Source organism: Mastigoproctus giganteus, chromosome 7 (genome assembly GCF_048544385.1).
Source record: "Mastigoproctus giganteus isolate SK-2022 chromosome 7, ASM4854438v1, whole genome shotgun sequence".
NCBI classification, from domain to species: Eukaryota; Metazoa; Arthropoda; class Arachnida; order Uropygi; family Thelyphonidae; genus Mastigoproctus; species Mastigoproctus giganteus.
Window position 1 is genome coordinate 106,452,737 of NC_143581.1, and position 20,428 is coordinate 106,473,164.

Here is a 20,428-nt window from a genome sequence, read left to right on the forward strand (position 1 = left end):
TACTCGTTTACGGAATTATTTCGCAAGTAGAGTGGTATAACGTTTAGACAGAGGAGATCGGCTTCATCCAGAGCGAAGGATTAATAAAAATGAACTAAAAAGAAAGAATTGCTGTGATCAATTCTTTCGTTTTAGTTAATTTTAATTAATTTTGACGGAATGTCTTCTATCACTGAGAGTTTCGTGGCGGTGGTTTTGTGTGTTTTGGGGTCGGAAAGCAGCTTTCATCTTCGATTCCGGGGTATGCTGAATCATCCATGATTCTGTGAGTGCAGGAATTCATTAAAATTATTTTAGCCATTTGGAGAGCTTTGTCCTGAAGTTATTCTATGGAGCAGATTGGGGTAATCTCTCTTTTATTCTTTCTCTTTTATTTTTGTTCTTCCTCTTTTAAATAATTTAAAATAAAATTATTTAACAATAACACACATGGTTAAATAGTTTACGTTCAACAGATTTATTATTATTATTTTTTTTTTTACCTTTGGAAATGTTTTTGAGCAGTATATGTGTGTCGGAAAAAAAGAGTTTCAGAGATAGTTTTATGATTAGATCTAAAGCATACAGAGCAGAAGTCAAAAAAACCTACAGCATAAAAGTAAATTTTATGTCGTTGCCTCCTGTGTAGGAGATAAAATGTGTCTTAAGGCAATTGAGACAAAATGATCACAACAAAAACTTTTTGTTGTTGTAAGGTTTTAGGAGCATCAGCGATTGAAGCCATATTACTCCCTGTATTGTCTGTAAATTGCGTGTGTTTTGAGGTCGATTTTTTGTTTGCTGGATGAAAAACTCCAATTTCCCGGAAAAAACCATGCTATCCTCGCCAGAGACCGACTAACTCAGCCATATTGTCACAAAGGGTTATTAAATTTTCTCACATCATCGACGGGACTCGAACTCAGGTCTTTTCCAGTTGATGCGGGGAGGACGGCGATTCTACCAACTATGCTACCCAAGGGGGCACGACGAAAGCATTTAAAATATGTTCTTATTTATGTTTCGTCTCTACTACTAGGTCATAGGAGTTTACAATTAATTATTTCGACAATGAATGCAATTATTAACCATCTTCAGTCACATGGGCATGAACCATCTCCATTCAAACACGTGAGAATTATTGCAACTTGTGATTGACCACTCATCTACGACGGTCCTAAAATAATCAATAACAGTCGTTCAAGTTTTCGTAGATATTCTGAACAGCCCAACTGGTTTGTAATGAGTGATATTTTAGAGTAGTAAGATGTTATGGAGTTGCTTTGCAATTAGTTGTCTTACCGCGGAAGGGCACACATGGAAAATGCGATATAGCTCTTATAAAAATAATGTAGATAGGAGTTTTAACTAAAGCCTAGTATTAAGTTGTAACTCTGCTTTGATAAAATTTTGAATAACTTTTTTTTTTTTTTTTTTTGGAAATTTAATTGAAATGGTATAATTTGTGTGTTTCCTGTAGGGATTGATAATCCAAGTATTGCACCAGTTTATTGATTATTTTAGCCAGTTTTTAAATCGATAACTTGTTATTTGATGAAATTTTGTAACCATTTTAATGTTTTCTCAAATTCATTTCAGCCTTCCCGTATTGAGAAATTTGTTTGCCAGCTGAGATTCGTAAACCAATTTTGTTTGAGCGATGGCTGTTGTACTTGTCAAACCAGATTCTAATTCTGTTTATGATTCTAATAAATGAACTACTGTTATGGCGCCTTTAGGCCCGTCATCCTTAATTCGCGTTCGTTTAGATATGAGAGGAGTTGCAGGGTTGTTAAAGTTCCCAAAATTTATATGGTTATCAGTCGATACTTCATTATTAAAGTCTGTTCAAGATTTAAAGAATTTAATTCAAAGGAAATTCCATTTAAACGAGAGCCGTGGTTTGCAGTTGTATGTTCAGCAGTGTCTCCTTCCATCTGATGAGACGATATTTATATTGAGAGATGAAGATCTTATAAAGTAGGTGGATCTTTCGTTGTATCTGATTACGAGTGTTCTTAATTCTGTATGTATTTTAAGTTGTTATTAAATGAGCCTGATCAAAAATCACTCTCTAAGGTTGTTTTTTCAGTAATAGAGGCATGTGATGCAAGAAAGAAAGCGTATGAGCTTATGTAGCATCAGCAAAAAAAAAAAAAAAAAAAAATTACACAACCATTTCCTCCATGAATTTATTTAATCTATCAACTTCCACAACGACAGATGGAAGTTTTGTTCCAGCAATTAACCACCCGCTGGCTAAAGGCAAATTTCTGCAAATCTATTCTACAACTGTCTTTCTTCAATTTGAATTTATGTCCCCTTAGGTTTGTAATTTGAGCAAGCGGAAGAATCCCATCAGAATTCAGTGTGCTCACCCCATTCAAGGCCTTATACACATCAATCAGATCACCTCGCAGGTGCCTAGTTTCCAGCCGCTTCAGTTTGCAGAACTTAAGCCTCTCTTGGTAAGAGGATCCCTTCATTCCCCTCATCAATCTTGTTGCCCTTTGCTGTACATTGCTCAAGCAAATCTACATCCATGTTACAATAATCACCCCAGGGGCTCATATCTGGTGAGTATGGGCTTGACACACCCAGGGTCCTGATCTGGATATGATCATTCTTTCCTTTTTTGGTGATTCCCTTCTACTTCTGGCTCTTGTTCTTTCTCTCTCTCTCTCACACACACACAGGGTAATTCAGAAATTTTTTTTTGGCTGGTGCAGCATAAGCCTCAGGCTTCCTTGCACCACATGGCTAATAATAATTTATATCTACCTCGAAATTGGAAGCCTAGAGTAATTTCATGATTTGCTGTTTAGTACAAGTGAATATAAAGTCGATATTTGTAAGCCCTTCCAACTTCTTCCTGGTTTTGGCTGGAAAGTGCAGTGGATGCAATGCCCTCCCAGGTCCAGGCAGGGAAAAAGGACAACAGTGACCATTATTTTGACTTGTGTCACTTAAATTCTTTTTAATGTAACACAAGGGGGCTTCGTCCCTGCTCACTGCGCTCACTTCTTTTGATAAAATAAAATACTTACAGAAGCTTTTGACACTGTGTGTCTCTTCCTCAGCTATGAATACATAAATATGTTACGATATTTATATAATATTGGTATAGATACACCATAGACAACTCTTAAAGAAAAAAACTACGATCATAGTGTGAAAGGCATTTAATCTGTATCTCATATTGTGCTCATCATTCACAAAGAGTTGCCCGTGTCTGCACTACCTTGTGTAAGTGACGCTTCACTAATAGTAAAGCTATTGTTATTTATTCTTGGTGGACCCCACCACCCAGACGGACCGTTTCAAAGCTAGTTGGCTTTTCATCAGTGGGTGCTTTTCACACTACGATCGTGGTTTTTCTTTAAGAGTTGTCTGTGGAGAATCTACACCGATATTATGTAGATATAGAATCTTAAAATTTTATGCCTTGTTGCATTTAGTTTATTTAAATAAATGTTACCTATGGAAATCAAGAAAAATACCACGTGGTGGTGTTAGATAAACGTAGGGCATGACCACATTTAAAAAGAAGCTTGTTTTACCACGGTAAAACAAGCTTCTGTTATGTATTTGTTACGTATTACACGTAAACTGCATCCCTCTTCTTCCATTAGCTGAATAAATATCATTAGGAGGAAAATTATTTTAATGTATAGAAAGATACTATATAGTTATTAAGAATGATAAAAGAGAAGTGTATTGTGAAACATTTTTTTATTATAAATGAAAAATATAAAAAAATGTGATTTGACTAATAATCTCAAAAGATCAGTTTTCTTTATTCATATAACGGAACTTTTTCTGGTATAAGCTAGATTCAGCTTATTTTTTATTTATTTTTTATTTTTTGATCATTTGACTTCTTTGTTCTCTCAAAATTTTTAACGGAATTTTTACATGCATGCAGAACTACACTAAAACTTATCTGTTACCCATAATTTTTAATTAAAGGTTGGTAAAAAATGAAGGTAGTAGTAGTAGTGGCATGTGATGCAAGAAAGCAAGTGTATGAGCATATGCAGCATCAGCCAAAAAAAAAAAAAAAATCACACCATTCCCTCCTAATGCCTGTCCAGTTCCTCCTTAAATTTATTCAACCTATCAACTTCCACGACAGATGGAATTTTGTTCCAGCAATTACCACCCGCTGGCTAAAGACAAATTTCCGCACATCTATTCTACATCTGTCCTTTCTTAATTTGAATTTATGCCCCCTTAGGTTCATAATCTGAACAAGTGGAAGAATCCCATCAGAATTCAGCGTGTTCAACCCATTCAAGGTCTTATACACCTCAGTCAGATCACCACGTAGGTGCCTAGTCTCCAGCCACTGCAATTTGCAGAACTTAAGCCTCTCTTGGTAAGAGGATCCCTTTATTCCCCGCACCAATGTTGTTGCCCTTCTCTGTACATGCTCCAGTAAATCTACATCCTTTCTAAAATGAGGCCTCCAGACCTGTACGCAGTACTCAACACATGACCTGACCATTGCCTTATACAGAGAGATAATCATCTCCTTTTCCCTGCTAGAAAAATTCCTATATATCATTGACAAAACCCCATGACCTGCGCTGGCAGCCTGTCTTCATTGCTCAGAAAACTTCATATCTGACTGCACAATTACTCCCAGGTCTTTTTCATTTTCTACCACCTTAAGTGTAGAACCACACAGTTGGTATGTTTCTCTGGGGTTACTTCTACCCATATGCAGTACTTTGCATTTGTCAAGGTTAAACTTCAGTTGCCACTTCTTAGCCCATCTGCCCAAATTATCTAGATCCTGTTGCCGTAGCACACTGCCATTACTGTCATTAACAACTCTGCCAACCTTTGTATCATCTGCAAACTTTGACATTAAGCCTGATATACCTTCATCAATATCATTGATAAATATACAAAACAACAGTGGACCCAACACCGAACCCTGTGGGACTCCACTAATAACATTAGTCCACGAAGAGCAGCACCCATTGATTACCACCCTCTGTCTTCTCCCACTTAACCATCCTTTTATCCATTGTAGCAACTTACCCTTAATACCATTCTGCTCCAATTTGTACAATAGTCTTCCATGCGCAACAGTGTCAAAAGCTTTCCTGAAATCCAAATATATGATATCAAAATTATTTTTTGCATCCAGTTCCTTTGTAACCACATCATAATATCCTATCAAATTTGTCAGACAAGTCTTTCCTATAACAAACCCATTCTGCGTCTGAATTATTGCTGCAGTCTTGTCTAGGTGATCCTGCAATGCATCTTTAACCAGTGACTCCATTATTTTACCCAGAACAGAAGTTAAACTAACTGGTCTGTAATACTCGTGTCACCCTTCGATCCCCCTTTGTGAATTGGGGATACATTTGCACATCTCCAGTTTGTCTGAGTGCATCCTTGGACTCAGGGGAGGTCCCCTGAGTCCAAGGATGCACTCATAATTATGGCTAAGGGTTTGCTTAGTTGCTTTGCCACCTCCTTTAATATAACTGGATAGATCCCATCCACCCCAGGTGCTTTTCTTATGTTTAACTTCAACAATTTCTCCTCCACTTTGCTTTCAGTTATTACAAAATCATTACGTATCCTGCTACAATTTGATAACCTTCTGCCATTTTCAAACCTTAATAACTCCTCATGTGTGAATGTAGATGCAAAATACTCATTAACAGTTGAAACATCGATGTCAAGTGGACCAATCAGATTCATCCCCTTCCTTTTAGAGTTTATATAAGTAAAGAAATCCTTGCTGTTTTTCTTAGCATCTTTTGCCAAGGATTTCTTGTAATCTGCCTTCGCCTGCCTAACCCTCCTTTGTGACCTGATTACAGACTAGCTTATATCTGCCATGGGCTTCTGAGTCGCTTGATAATTTATATGCATCCCATGCATTTTTCTTCTCTGTTACGAGTCTCATTAGTTAATTAGATAACCATTTAGGCCTAAACCTTGAACAATATTTTTTAATAGGTATGAAACTTTTAGTAGCATCCACGATTAATTCCTTGAATGCTTCTCATTTAGAATTTATTGTTGGTAACATCGTCAGTTGATCCCACTGTACAGAATTTAAAAACTTTCTGAGACCACTGTACTCACCTTTACGGAAGCAAAAACCTTTTCCTTTACCCCTGATGGTAATTAAATCTTTAAGTATATCGCACATCACTGCCACCTAGTGGTTCCTTTATCTGCAAATTCTTAATACTCGAATGATCACTGCTGATAACCAGATCAAGAGTATTACTCTCTCTGGTTGCCTCTCGAACATGCTGCTACAGAAAACAATCATCCAATAAATCCACAAAAGTCTTACTAGTGTGGGAGTGACCAACCCACGAGTTCCAGTCAATATCTTACTACCAAAAAAATTCTTTCCATTGTACCATTTGTTCCTGGCAAACATAATGCAAATGATTTGCATAATTATATTATTTAATTGCTTTTGTTTTTATCATTAAAAGAAGTATGGAGGCTACATGTCCAAACTGGGACATTTTCTGGGACAGTTTGCAATGCGGGGCAAACAACTGAAATCCGGGACGTGTAGTCACTTTAGCCACAGCACAACTTCTAATAGGCTGTAACTCAAATTGAGAATGGGAGAAACATTTTGAACAGTGACTTACATACTTAATAAGGTATCAAGAATTATCAAATAAATGCATTATTGCAGTTAAGTAAGTTATGAGAAATGCCCTCTTCAGTTTAGTATTAGCAAGCCGACCAGGCTGGCCAGATGGGTAAAGTGCCTGCCTGACAACCCAAAGGTTGTGGGTTCGAATCCTGCCTCGGGCTTGGATAAAAATACTGCAAAAGCCTTGAGAGGTGCATTATGGCTGCAGAAGCCGATGCGCCAACAACTAACCAAAGAAAAAAAAAAAAAAAAAAAAAAAAAACCTTCATTTCGTTCCTTCTGATGCTTTGTCCAGCCATTCCTGAAGTTTATTTAAAGTACCGGTTTCCATGATTATATAGAAGTTTATTCCAACAATTAGTAGTAATAACGATGCAAGAAATCAAGCTTATATACCATTAGCCAAAAAAAAAATGTTCGTCTTGAAAGCAGTCAAACTGATTTTTCTTCCTCCAACCCAATATCTTTAACTCAACCGAAGGAATTATCCAGAATCAAAAGTTTTATTATCGCAAAATGCTTGTGAGGAAGAAGCTATCCTCTGCTGAAACTGTCCAACATCGAGATAGGCTGGCTTCAATTGCCATTTCTCATCCCATCTGACGCATTATAGCCTTAGTTGCTGATGCGCCAATAAAACCCAAACCAAACCAAATCATCCCATCTGCCTAATTTTTCTAGATCTTGTGTAGCATACCCTGATTACTGTCATTAACCATGCTGTAAACCTTTGTATCATCTGCAAACATAGATATTAGCCTTATATGCCTTTGTCAGTTATCATTTATAAATATCGAACACAACAGTGGGTCAAGCACTGAACTCCTGAACCCTTGGGACTCTGCCAATAACATTAGTGTTTTTTTTTTTTTTTTTTATGTAAACCCCAAACACGAGAGGTATTAGAACCAATAGTACTTAGTACCGTGCTTGGTGTTGGAGATTGAGAAGACGACAGAAGATATTTGTTGACATTGGACTTGAACTTCTGTAGACTGTAATTTTCAGGAAATACATATAAAGGAAGGTTGTTCCAGAAAATGGCAGTCGAATGAATAAACGAGGAAGATGAAAAGTTGGTTCTGTGAGTTTGACGTTGGACAGTAAATGGATGTTGGCTGTTGGCAGCACTTGTTCCGACTGTTTTGAAAGAGAGAGCAGGAATTATAGAAGCTAATTCAGAAGAACAGTGCCCATGGAAGTATCTGTAGAAGAGGCATGCAGCAGAAACAGTACGTCTATGAGACAGCGAGTGGAGAGACTCCGTTAAAGAGGAATCGTTAATTAACCTAACTGTCCTCTTCTGAATGGAATCGTGAAACCTGAGAGAGGTTTTGGGGGCACCACCCCAGATGTGGGAACAGTATTCCATGGCTGGGCGGATTTGCGATTTATACAGAGTGAGCAGCTGTTTGGAAGAAAAGCAACGCTGAGAGTGAAAGAGAAAACCAAGTTTTTTAGATGCAGAGGAAGCAATATTTGTAATGTGCTTGTGTCAAGAGAGAGAGAGAGATTAGAAGTCAGGGTAATCCCCAAAAGAGATATATCATTTTACCTAGAAATCGAGTGTCACTAAGATAAGCATAGAAGCAGAAGAATCCTTTTTGTGAGATATAAGACAAGACTGAGTTTTAAAGGGTTGAAACCAACTAAGTTGTCTTTGCCCCACTGGAGAATTACTTGAAGACTAACATTTAAGGAATTCGTAGCAGATTTTTGAGAAGTTGAAGCTGATTGAGCAGGACAAGGTTTTTCAAAATGGAAAGTGGAATGCAATGTGCTATCATCGGCAAAACTATGGATAGGATTTCCAGTCAAATGGAAGAAGGTCATTAATATACAAGAGGAAAAGAGTGGGAAAAGAATGAACCTTGGGGGACACCAGCATTAGTGGAGAAGTTAGAAGACAGAGAGCCATCTACCATCACTCTCAGTAAGTTATCAGAGAGAAAATTGGATAACCAATTACTAAAAACAGTTGGCAAACCATAAGATGGAAGCTTGTTTAACTGTCCTCTTCTGAGGACAGTTAAACACGATCGAAAGCCTTTGAGATGTCAAGAGCAACTACTTGTGTTTCACCGAACCTTTCCATTGAATTGTCCATAAATGGGTAACATAAGCCAGAATATCAGCAGTGGATCGACACTGACGGAATCCATACTGGCGATCGTTGTTCAGACGGAAGGTTTCTAGGTAGTTTAAGAGTAGGCAGTTAATTGATTTCTCCATTACTTTAGAAACAGTAGAAGTAATTGCAATGGGATGATAATTGGATGGGAGGGATTTGTCACCCTTTTTAGGAACTGGCTGGATATGAGCAAATTCCCAAGCAGAAGGAAAAACACCTTTCAAATAAGAAAGTGAAAAAAGGCGGCAAAGAATAGGAGTAAGTTCAGGAGCACAGGTTTTGAGAACAACTGGAGAAATACCATCGGGACCTGGAGCTTTCTTAGCGTGAAGATTCGTCAAAATCCTTCTAACATCCTTTTGACGGAAGACCACAGGAGGCATTGAATGGAGCGTGTTGGGAATGGTGGGAGGTGTTTTACCAAGATCATTAATACATGAGTTGGAAGAAAAATTGGATGCTAGCAGGTCAGCTTTATCCTTGGCTGAAGTGACAACAGAACCATCTGGTTTGGACAAAGGTGGGAGCAGAGATGGACAAAAGTTGTGGCCGAGCATTCTGGTCTCTTGCTTTGGCAAGAGACCAGAATGCTCGGCTACCATTAGGGCAGGAAGCAAGTTTTCTATTTTTAGCCTGTTCAAACTCTAGTTTGGACTGATTAATAACTACTTTACAATTGTTGCGAGCTTTGGTGTAGGCAGAAAATGAAACTGAAGAATTATAAACAAGCCAATTACGATACGCAACATTCTTCTCTTGAACAGTCTTAGCACATTTATTGGAAAACCAAGGTTTATTTAAAGGACAAGATTTTAAAGTGGAGTGTGGCATAAAGGATTCCATTCCTGCAAGAATAATTTCACTGACACGATCTGAGCAAACGTTGACATCAGAAGTTTTGAAACAGTAATCCGACCAAGGAAAAGAAGAAAAGAAGTCTCACAGGTCATCCCATTTTGCATTTTTGTAATGCCAAACAACACAAGGTTGGGATAGCCATGAGATAAAGGTTCCATTGGAGAAGAGACAATCACCAAGTTGTGATCTGAAGTGCCTAAAGGATCTCTCACTTCGACCGTGTACTTAGAAGGGTTGTTTGTGAGAAAAAGATCAAGTGTTTTGGCTGTATGATTAGGATTGTCCGGTATTCTTGTAGGTAAATGAACAATCTGTGCAAGGTCATTAGTAATTGCAAAAGCCTCAGCATCTTGACCAGGTGGGTCGGTGTGACTAGAAAACGGAAGCCAGCTGGAGTTGTGAACATTAAAATCGCCAAGGAAAATTACCTCACTGTTCGGAAAGTTGCAAAGAGAGGAAGTCAAAGAGCTCCAAATGATTAGTGGAGTTGGGAGAACGGTAGAGACAACAGATGAATTTGACACAATGAGGTAGAGAGATTTTAAGCCAGAGAAGATCAAAGAGAGAGGAGGTTTCAAATTGCCAAGTCTCTGACAGGGAATATCAGAACGGACATATGCACAAGTACTACCTTTGAGGCGAAAGGAATCATACAGCGAATAATTTGGGCATCTGAGATGAGCAGTAGTTGAATCAACGGATAACTGAGATTCTGTCAGAAAAAGTACATGGGGTTTGGCAGACTGCAAGTGGAAATGGACATCGTTGAGATTAGAATTGAGACCACGTATATTTGTGAAATGAATTAGGAAGTGCTTGGGAGGTATAGATATTTTCGCAGATAAGCTTGCTCTATTAGTTCGACAATTCATGGTGTATTCAATAGTAAGAAAAAGTGGGTGGGACATGCTGTATGAAGTAATGAAATTTTTGGATATGGCATACACATGGTAAGAATATACCCAGATCCTTGACATAACGTGGCCTCGACAATGCTCCCCGCATACACACTACTCAGACTCCCTCCAGTCACTATCTGGCAGAGTAGAGGTAGCAAGATTATACACTAGCTGATCCGGAAGCCTCCTAGAGAGTTACCAATAGGTTCGGTCCGGTGTACTAACTAGCAGCCGGCCTGCTAACACAGTTTTAGAGCTCTGCCCTTGAAATATAAGGAATATTGGATCTCGCCACAATGTTCATCATAACCTCAAAAGTCATCAATCATACTGCATGATGGAAGAGATAGGGAAGGGTTTTTCGGAACTTAGCTCTAGAGACTAAACATGGGTTCCACCACTTCAAGCCTCCAATAAGCAAAGTGGTGGTATTGCACCGGTTGATGAGAGCATCTACCATCTACAGAGTCCAAGAATATCAGTGACCATTGATAATGACTGTGTCTGTCCTCTCACTTAACCATCTCTTTGTCTATAGTAGTAATTTGTCCCTAATGCCACACTGTTTAATTTGTACCGCTGTCTTTCATGTAGAACAGTGTCAGAAGCTTTTCTGAAATCTAAGAATATGATGTCAAAATCAGTTCCTTTGTTACCATATCATAGTATCCAATCAGATTGGTCAGACAAGATTGATCCTTAAGAAATCCGTGCTGACTGCAGTATGACTGCATTCATGTCTAGGTGGTCCTGCATTACTTCTTGAACTTGTGGTTCCATTATTTTCCCTAGAATAGAAGATAAACTAACAGGTCTGTAATTACTCATTTCACCCTTAGATTCCCCCCTCCTCTGTGAATTGGGAATGATTTCTAGATGTGCAGTTCACAAGAACCTCTCCTGAATCCATGGGTGCTCTCGTAATCATGGCTAAAGGTTTGCTTACCTCCTTTAATATAATTGAACGGATTCTATCCACCTCAGGTGTTGCTTTCACATTTAGCTTCAAGAATATCTCTTCCACTTTTCTCTCAGATATCACAAAATCATTTAGTTCTCTGTTAGAATTTGATACACTTCTGGCATGCTCATCCCTACTATATTCCTCATGTGTGAATGTAGGTGCAAAATATCTGTTCATATTGTCAGCAGCCTGAATATGATCATCAACAGTTAAACCTCTGACATCAGGTGGACCAGTGTGGTTCATCATCTTCCTTCTTGTGTTTACATAATCCCATATATAAGACAATTGTAAGACCACGTTTGGAAAACTCTGTTCAGGTATGGAGACCTTATCTGAAAAAGGACATTGAGCTTCTTGAAAGGGTCCGAAGATGGGCAGCTTGAATGGTGAAATTGGCAGAAGGATGACTGTATGAGGAAAGACACTATGTGGGCTACAGACCTTGGCAACCAGGCACCTCAGAGGTGACCGGATTGAAATTTATAAGGCTCTGAGAGGGATTAATAAAATGAACGAAGGTGGAATTCTCACTTTTATAAAGAATTCCAGAAGTATGGTTCATAAATTTAAATTACAGGGGTTGAGATTTAAATTAGATTGTAGCCAGTTTTTTTTTTAGCCAGTGAGTTGTTGATTGCTGGAACAAGTTGCCCTCGGAGATAGTTGAGGCATACAGTTTGAATAAATTTAAAGGTCTAAATATCACACAGGTAACTATCCAGTTTTAAATAACTGGATAGTTACCTGTGTGATGAGAGAAGCATATAATTTGTATTTTCTTATCTACTTGTTTTTTTTTTTTTTTTTTTTTTTTTGTCATTGCAGCAAAAGCCTGTGGCTTCCTCATACTATATGGTGATTACTATTATCGTTACCACATAAGTAAAGAAATCCTTAAATTCTTTGCTAGAGAGCTCTTGTAATCTGCCTTAGCTTGCATAGCCTCCCTTGAGATGCAATTGCAGACTAGATTAGATTATATCTACTTTGTGCTTTTGTATTAATTCATAATTTATATGAATATATTTTTCTTCTCTACCACGTATCTCATCAGTTCATCATTGGGTATAAAAAGGTTGGTTTAAAACCAACTTTAGTTTGTATAAAAAGCCAATAGCTTCTACTTTTACTACCCCAAACGCTTCCCATTTAGAATTCACTGTTGATGACATCATCATTTGTTCTCACTGAATAGATTTCCATCTGTTGTAGTGGAGGTCAGCAACTTAAATAAGTTCAAGGCAGAACTAGACAAATATTTGGAGTGAATGGATGAGTGAAATGGGAATGGTGTTTTTTTTTTCTAATGCTATATAAGCTTGCTTTCTTGCATCATATGCCTTACTACTATTGAGAGCGTTGACATTAGTAAGGCATGTGATGCTATATAAGCTTGCTTTCTTGCATCATATGCCTTACTAATGTTAATGCTCTCAATGTGCTGGTATAGAAAACAGTCATCCAGTAAATCCATAAAAGCCATGCTACTGTGTGTATGACCAATCTAAAAGTTTACAAGTTCCAATCAGTATCTGATATCTGTAAAGCTAAAATCCTCCATTTTAAGACTGCGATTTATTATCCCACTCCATTTCTCTCTATAGTTTGTTATACCCATTACAATCATTATGCCTATAAAACACTCCTACTCTCGTTTTTATTTTCTAGTGCTTATGTCACACCAAACTGACCCAACATTGCACTTACCATCCAACTGGATGATCTGCCTTGGATTGCATCAGATTTTGTGTTTCTTGACTAAGAGCATAACTCCCACCCCTTCCTCTCCTGTCTGTCTTCTCAGTACACATTGTATTCTTTATATTCAAATTCTTCATCCCTTATGTCTAAGTGACAACATATCTTTGATATCTGTACACTGTTCACATATGATGATAAAAAGTACTTCAAATTTATAGTTTATTTACTGTCCCTAGCATTAGCGTACATGAAAGTATACTTATGAGGTGCAGCAGAGATTACCTTTATTTATTTTTTACTATAAGATGACAAAAATATCATTGTTACAAAAATTTTGTAACAATGATATAATTATAAGATTAATTAAACGTCTTCTCCACTGTCAGAACAGTAGTGGGAAAACCCCCATGGTATCAATATTGGATGCCCAACTCAACCTGGCGCTTCCGTAGCCAGGTGGGCAGGAGCAGCAGTGCATAGCACATGCTTCTTGATTAGACGGGGGTTTGAACCCGTGACCACCAAATACGGAGGAGGTGGAAAGGTCAGGGAATGACCACCGCATATCCCCAGAGCAATATGGCCTTAGTTGCTAATGCTCTTAAAAACCAAACAACAAATCAACTCAACCTAGGGCTCCAACCACAATCCCCCTGCCAGTAAGGAAAACATCACGTCCAAAATCATTAAAATTAAAATTGATATAAAAAAAAAGCTTAACTGCATATAGAGCAATATTCTCTTCATTCCTTAAGTTGGACTAAGGCTTTTCGAAACTACATGTTCACAGGAATATGAGCAAACCAAAAAAATTTGACTTATGTAGTACTTTTTTGTTCTTCACGCATGTGCATAAATGACCAGTAGGAATGGTATATGAATTAATGGAATATTAATTGAATTTACATATAACTTGATCTCGAGAGTTTCCGCAATAAGTAATTTATAGTAATTGATTGTGTTGGATATTTATTATTTTTGCTTCATTAAAACCGAATACAAGTTGTTCATTTATTGCATGAAACAACAGTTCCGGTGCATTTGATTGCCCCACCTGAACTGAAGCTTTGTGTTGTTTTGCTTGACTCTGAACTGGTTTATATAGGTTCTACCCCACAGTAGAACCTGTATAAACCACATCGCAGTTTTTACATGTGATGCTGTATACAAGATCATGTTGTAATTGAAAGATGGTTCTTAAAGGTCGATTTCTAAAAAAAACATATATAATTTTTTCATAGGTTTGGCTGTAATTTTCATGTCAGTACCTTTGCATATTTGATTAAGTTTGTTATACCATTGCGTGACATAAGGTATGGTAATAAAATGTTTTTTGTCCATGTCTAATTTATGTATGTTATGTTTTTCCTGGTTTTTATTTATTTTTTTCCATGCTAAAGTTTTAACTTGTTTATAATGGTTAAAGGATAACCCCTGTTTGTAAATCTCTTTGTTAGCTCATTTATTTCTGTAGTTAATAAAATCTGGGAGGAAGAATATTTAAACGCATTAATAAATTGATTCAACATGACCGATTTTTTTTTTTATACGAATAGGGGTGTTAACTATGGAAATGTAAAAGCATTCCGTTATTAGTTCCTTTAAAAACAAAAATAAAAACCAGGAAACACATAATGTACATAAATTTGACATGGACAAAAAACATTTTATTACCATACCTTATGTCATGCAGTGGTATAACAAACTTAATCAAATATGCAAAGGTACTGACATGAAAATTATAGCCAAACCTATGAATAAATTATTATATACGTTTTTTTAGAAATCGACCTTTAAACACCATCTTTCAATTACAACATGATCTTGTATATAGCATCGCATGTAAAAACTGCGATGCAGTTTATATAGGTTCTACCGTGAGGGGTGATTCAGAGTCAAAGAAAACAACACGAAGCTTCAGTTCGGGTGGGTCAATGAAACGCACCGGAACTGTTATTTCATGCAATAAATGAACAACATGTATTCGGTTTTAATGAAGCAAAAATAATAAATATCCAACACAATTACTATACGTTACCTATTGCAGAAACCCTCGAGATGAAGTTATGTATAAATTCAATTAATAATTCGTAGACCATTCCTACTATCTGATGATTGGTCATTTATGCACATGCATGAAGAACAAAAAAAGTACTACATAAGAGAGATTTTTTTTTTTTTGGTTAACTTTTTTTGGTTTGCTCTTATTCCTGTGAACATGTAGTTTCGAAAAGCCTTAGACCAACTTAAGGAATGAAGAGAACATTGCTCTATATGCAGTTAAGTTTTTTTATATCAATTTTAATTTTAGATTTCGTTTTAATGATGTTGGATGTGATGTTTTCCTTACTGGCAGGGGAGTGGTGGTTGGAGCCCTGGGTAGAGTTGGGCATCCAATATTGATAACATGGGGGTTGTCCCGCTACTGTTCTGACAGTGGGAAAGATGTTTAATTAATCTTATAATTATATCATTATTACAAATTAATCGCTAACACGTTGGACTAAGAGAGTTGGTCGAAAGAAGATAATAGAAAATAGGAATAATTGAGCATTTGATAGCTCTCTATTGTCGAATGAAAGTATACACACAACTGTTTTCATTCTTAGTAACACTAACAAAGTCCCTGTATTTGCTTACTTCGTGAGGACTCCCAGCAGGCCTTGAAATCCATGAAAACTTTCCAGGCTTCTGGACATTCCACTATAAGCAGTACATGAATCACTTGCACCTTAGCCTGCAGCTACTGTTAAACTACTAGTCTGTGTATTCCATTCCAAAGCTAGCAGTTTTCCAACTCATCTTATTGACAAAAAGATCTAAAATTCCTAAAAACTTCCTCATTTCACAAATGTACATGATGTCAATTCCAATCTAAAGATTGTAACTGAGACCATTTCGACCTATTGTTTGCCATGGCTCAGTTAGTTTTTCTGACAGTCTCAATCTCTCCGTTGCCTTAACCGTTACTCGTCTCAGTTGCCCTAACTGTTCCCCAAATGATTTTTTTTTTTTTTTTTAATTAAAACCCCAAACACAAGAGGTATTAGAACCTATAGTGCTTAATACCGTGCTTGGGTTGGAAGTTGAGAAGACGAAAGAAGATATTTGTTGACATTGGACTTGAACTTCTGTAGACTGTAATTTTCAGGAAATACATATGAAGGAAGTTGTTCCAGAAAATGGCAGTTGAATGAATAAACGAGGAAGATGAAAAGTTGGTTCTGTGAGTTTGAAGTTGTACAGTAAATGGATGTTGGCTGGTGGTGGCACGTGTTCGGACTACTTTGAAAGAGAAAGCGGGAATTATAGAAGCCAATTCAGAAGAACAGTGCCCATGGAAATATCTGTAGAAGAGCATGCAGCAGAAAGAGTATGTCTATGAGACAGCAAGTGGGGAGACTCTGTCTGAACGGAATCAAGAAGCCTGAGAGAGGTTTTGGGGGCACCACACCAGATGTGGGAACAATATTCCATGGTAGGGTGGATTTCCAATTTGTACAGAGTGAACAGCTGTTTGGAAGAAAAGTAATGCCTAGAGCGAAAGAGAAAACCAAATTTTTTTAGATGCAGAGGAAGCAATATTTATAATGTGCTTGTGCCATGGGAGATTAAAAGTCAGGGTAATCCCCAAAAGAGATATATCATCTTGCCTAAAAATTGGAGTCACCAAAGATAAGCATAGGAGCAGAAGAATCCTTTTTGTGTGATATAAGACAAGACTGAGTTTTAAAGGGTTGAAACCAACTAAGTTGTCTTTGCCCCACTGGAGAATTACTTGAAGATTGACATTTAAGGAATTCGTAGCAGATTTTCGAGAAGTTGAAGCTGATTGAGCAGGACAAGGTTTCTCAAAATGGAAAGTGGAATGCAATGTGCTATCATCGGCAAAACTATGGATAGGATTTCCAATAGTCAATGGAAGAAGGTCATTAATATACAAGAAGAAAAGAGTGGGAAAAGAATGAACCTTGGGGGACACCAGCATTAGTGGAGAAGTTAGAAGACAGAGAGCCATCTACCATCACCCTCAGTAAGTGATCAGAGAGAAAATTGGATAACCAATTACAAAAAATAGTTGGCAGACCATAAGATGGAAGTTTGTTTAGAAGACCTTTATGCCAAACACAATCAAAAGCCTTTGAGATGTCAAGGGCAACTGCTTGTGTTTCACCGAACTTTTCCATTGAATCTGTCCATAAATGGGTAACATAAGCCAGAATATCACCAGTGGATTGACACTGACGGAATCCCTACTGGCAATCGTTGATCAGACGGAAGGTTTCTAAGTAGTTTAAGAGTTGGCGGTTAATTGATTTCTCCATTACTTTACAAAGAGTAGAAGTAATTGCAATGGAACAATAATTGGATGGGAGAGATTTGTCACCCTTTTTAGAAATTGGCTGGATATGAGCAAATTTCCAAGCAGAAGCAAAAACACCTTTGGAATAAGAAAGTGAAAAAAGGTGGCAAAGAACAGCAGTAAGCTCAGGAGTACTTGATGGAAGACTATACGAGGATTGAGTGGAGTGTGTTGGCAATGGTGGGAGGTGTTTTACCAAGATCATTAATACATGAGTTGGAAGAAAAATGGGGTCCTAGCAGGTCAGCTTTATCCTTGGCCGAAGTGACAACAGAACCATCTGGTTTTGACAGAGGTGGGAGCAGAGATGAGCAAAAGTTGTAGCCAATGGCTTTGGCAAAAGGCCAGAATGCTCGGCTACCATTAGGATAAGTTTTCTACTCTTAGCCTGTTCAAAATCTAGTTTGGACCAAATTAATAACTGCTTTACAGTTGTTGCGAGCTTTGGTGTAGGCAGAAAATGAAACTGAAGAATTGGAAACAAGGCAATTACGATATGCAACATTCTTCTCTTGAATAGCCTTAGCACATTTATTGGAAAACCAAGGTTTAGATAAAGGACAAGATTTTAAAGTGGAGTGTGGAATAAAGGATTCCATTCCTACAAGAATAATTTCACTGACACGATCTGAGCAAAACATCATACGTTTTGAAACAGTAATCTGACCAAGGAAAAGAAGAAAAGAAATTTCACAGTTTATCCCATTTTGCATTCTTGTAATGCCAAACAACACTAGTTTGGGAATAGCCATGAGATAAAGGCTCCGTTGGAGAAGAGACAATCACCAAGTTGTGATCTAAGGTGTCTAAAGAACCACTCACTCCGACCATGTACTTAGGTTGTTTGTGAGAAAAAGATGAAGTGTATTGGCTGTTTGGTTAGGATTATCTGGTATTCTTGTAAGTAAATAAATAATCTGTGCAAGGTCATTAGTAATTGCAAAAGTCTCAGCATCTCAACCAGGTGGGTCGTTGTGACTAGAAAATGGAAGCCAGCTGGAGTTGTGAACATTAAAATCACCAAGGAAAATTACCTCACTGTTAGGAAAGTTGGACTGGAGAAAGTTAAGTTGCAAAGAGAGGAAGTCGAAGAGCTCCAAGTGATTAGTGGAGTTGGGAGAACGGTGGAGACAACAGATGAATTTGACAGAATGAGGTAGAGAGATTTTAAGCCAGAGAAGATCGAAAAGAGGAGATTCCAAATTATCAAGTCTCTAACAGGGAATATCCGAATGGACATATGCACAAGTACCACCTTTGAGGTGAAAGGAATCATACAGTGAATAATTTTGGCAACTGAGATGAGCAGTAGTTGAATCAACTGATAACTGAGATTCTGTCAGAAAAAGTACATGGGGTTTGTCTGGCTGCAAATGGAAATTGACATCGTTGAGATTAGAACTGAGACCACGTATATTTGTGAAATGAACTGGGAAGTGTTTTGGTGGTTTAGATCTTTTCGCAGATAAGTTTACTCTATTAGTTTAACAATTCATGGTGTAAAATAATGGTTCCTTAGTCAGTGACTTCATAGCTTGCAATCTTCTCTTTTGATCTCCTCTGGCTTAAAATCCCTCGCCTCATTCTATGAAATACATCTGTTGCCTCTTATTTTCCCAACTGTGCTAATCACTCAGACTACTTTGACTTCCTTTCGTTGACTTGCACAAACCAGTTGGGCAAGATGTCTTACAATTAATTATTAACCCCACTCGGTTTGTTCATTTACCCATATATTTTTTATATGCATTATACAGTGCATTAAAGAAATAAACCAAAGGCAAATTAAACCTGCAGATTGCATGCATTAACCCAGTGTTGGAATATTCAACATGATGAAACCCTTCAAGAAACATTTATAGCATTTACTCACCTTTGATAGCTATTTCATTAAATGGGGAAAGTAATCCCTTGTAATTCTTTATATTATACAACTGCATAAGGCTCTTTTGTAGGACTTTGATAGACTAACTTAGCAGCAAAGAAACAGGCATGCAGTATTTGAGTCCCTATCAGTTTACACTTCAGCTGATAATAAGAGAAGATGCAAACCAAAGAATTCTTTACATTTTAGTCATATCTTTAAATGAATCATTTTCTCTAAAGCTGATATCCATCAAGGGATCAACTAATCAAACACTTTATGTATCATGATAAATATTTTATTAAATGAGCATCATGTTACAAACCCTTTACCAAAGTTCTTGTTCACATGCACAATGAGTAAGAACAAGGATTACATATTTGCCTTTTTCGAACTGCTGATGTCATGTTTTAAGAGGTTTACTAAGTTATCTAGCATTTCCTCCCCCCATTGTCGTAATCCCTGCTCAATTTTATTATTTTAAAATCCATTCCCTAGGTCCCCTATATTTCTCCCCTTATTTCTATTTAAAGCAACCTGGATAAATTTCTTAAAACCCCACTTCTCTTAAGTTTAGTTTCCACATAGTGGAAATTAAGTAATTTATTATCAACCTTGAATTATAATAAAGAATTTTCTATCTGGGAAATTACTATTAAAATAAATGGGGGATGACAATGACTGTTTCAATCAGTCCTTGATCTTCATCTGTGGCACAAATGGAAAAATGTAAAAAAAAAATAGTCAACTTGCATATCTTCTGGCTTTTTAAACCATGTGCATCTGACTCTGGCGGAAGCAAAGTGAACATTAACTGTCCTTTGTGGTCTTCTGCTGGCTACTGTGTACACGATAAGCATCCACAAGTCCCGTACATGAGAAATGTCACATGTGACAACTTCAATAAATAGAAAATTCACATTATAATGTATGACAACTATTCAGGATTACAGTAAACAGCTATTCAGGATTACAGAAGGCCATTTGAAGTTTCTCTTGTGTTGTGTGTGATGT

General features: G+C 37.3%; 1 protein-coding gene across 1 annotated transcript in view; it reads left to right on the plus strand.

Moving 5' to 3' along the window:
* The first annotated feature begins 1,469 nt into the window (after window positions 1-1,469).
* LOC150083130 (uncharacterized) overlaps window positions 1,470-20,428 on the plus strand; it is a 99,169-nt gene continuing 80,210 nt past the window's right edge. Inside the window, exon 1 of the mRNA XM_090377065.1 lies at window positions 1,470-1,959. Within this exon, the coding sequence (XP_090233191.1) occupies window positions 1,706-1,959 (254 nt within the window). The 5' untranslated portion in view covers window positions 1,470-1,705. The remainder of the gene's footprint in view (window positions 1,960-20,428) is intronic.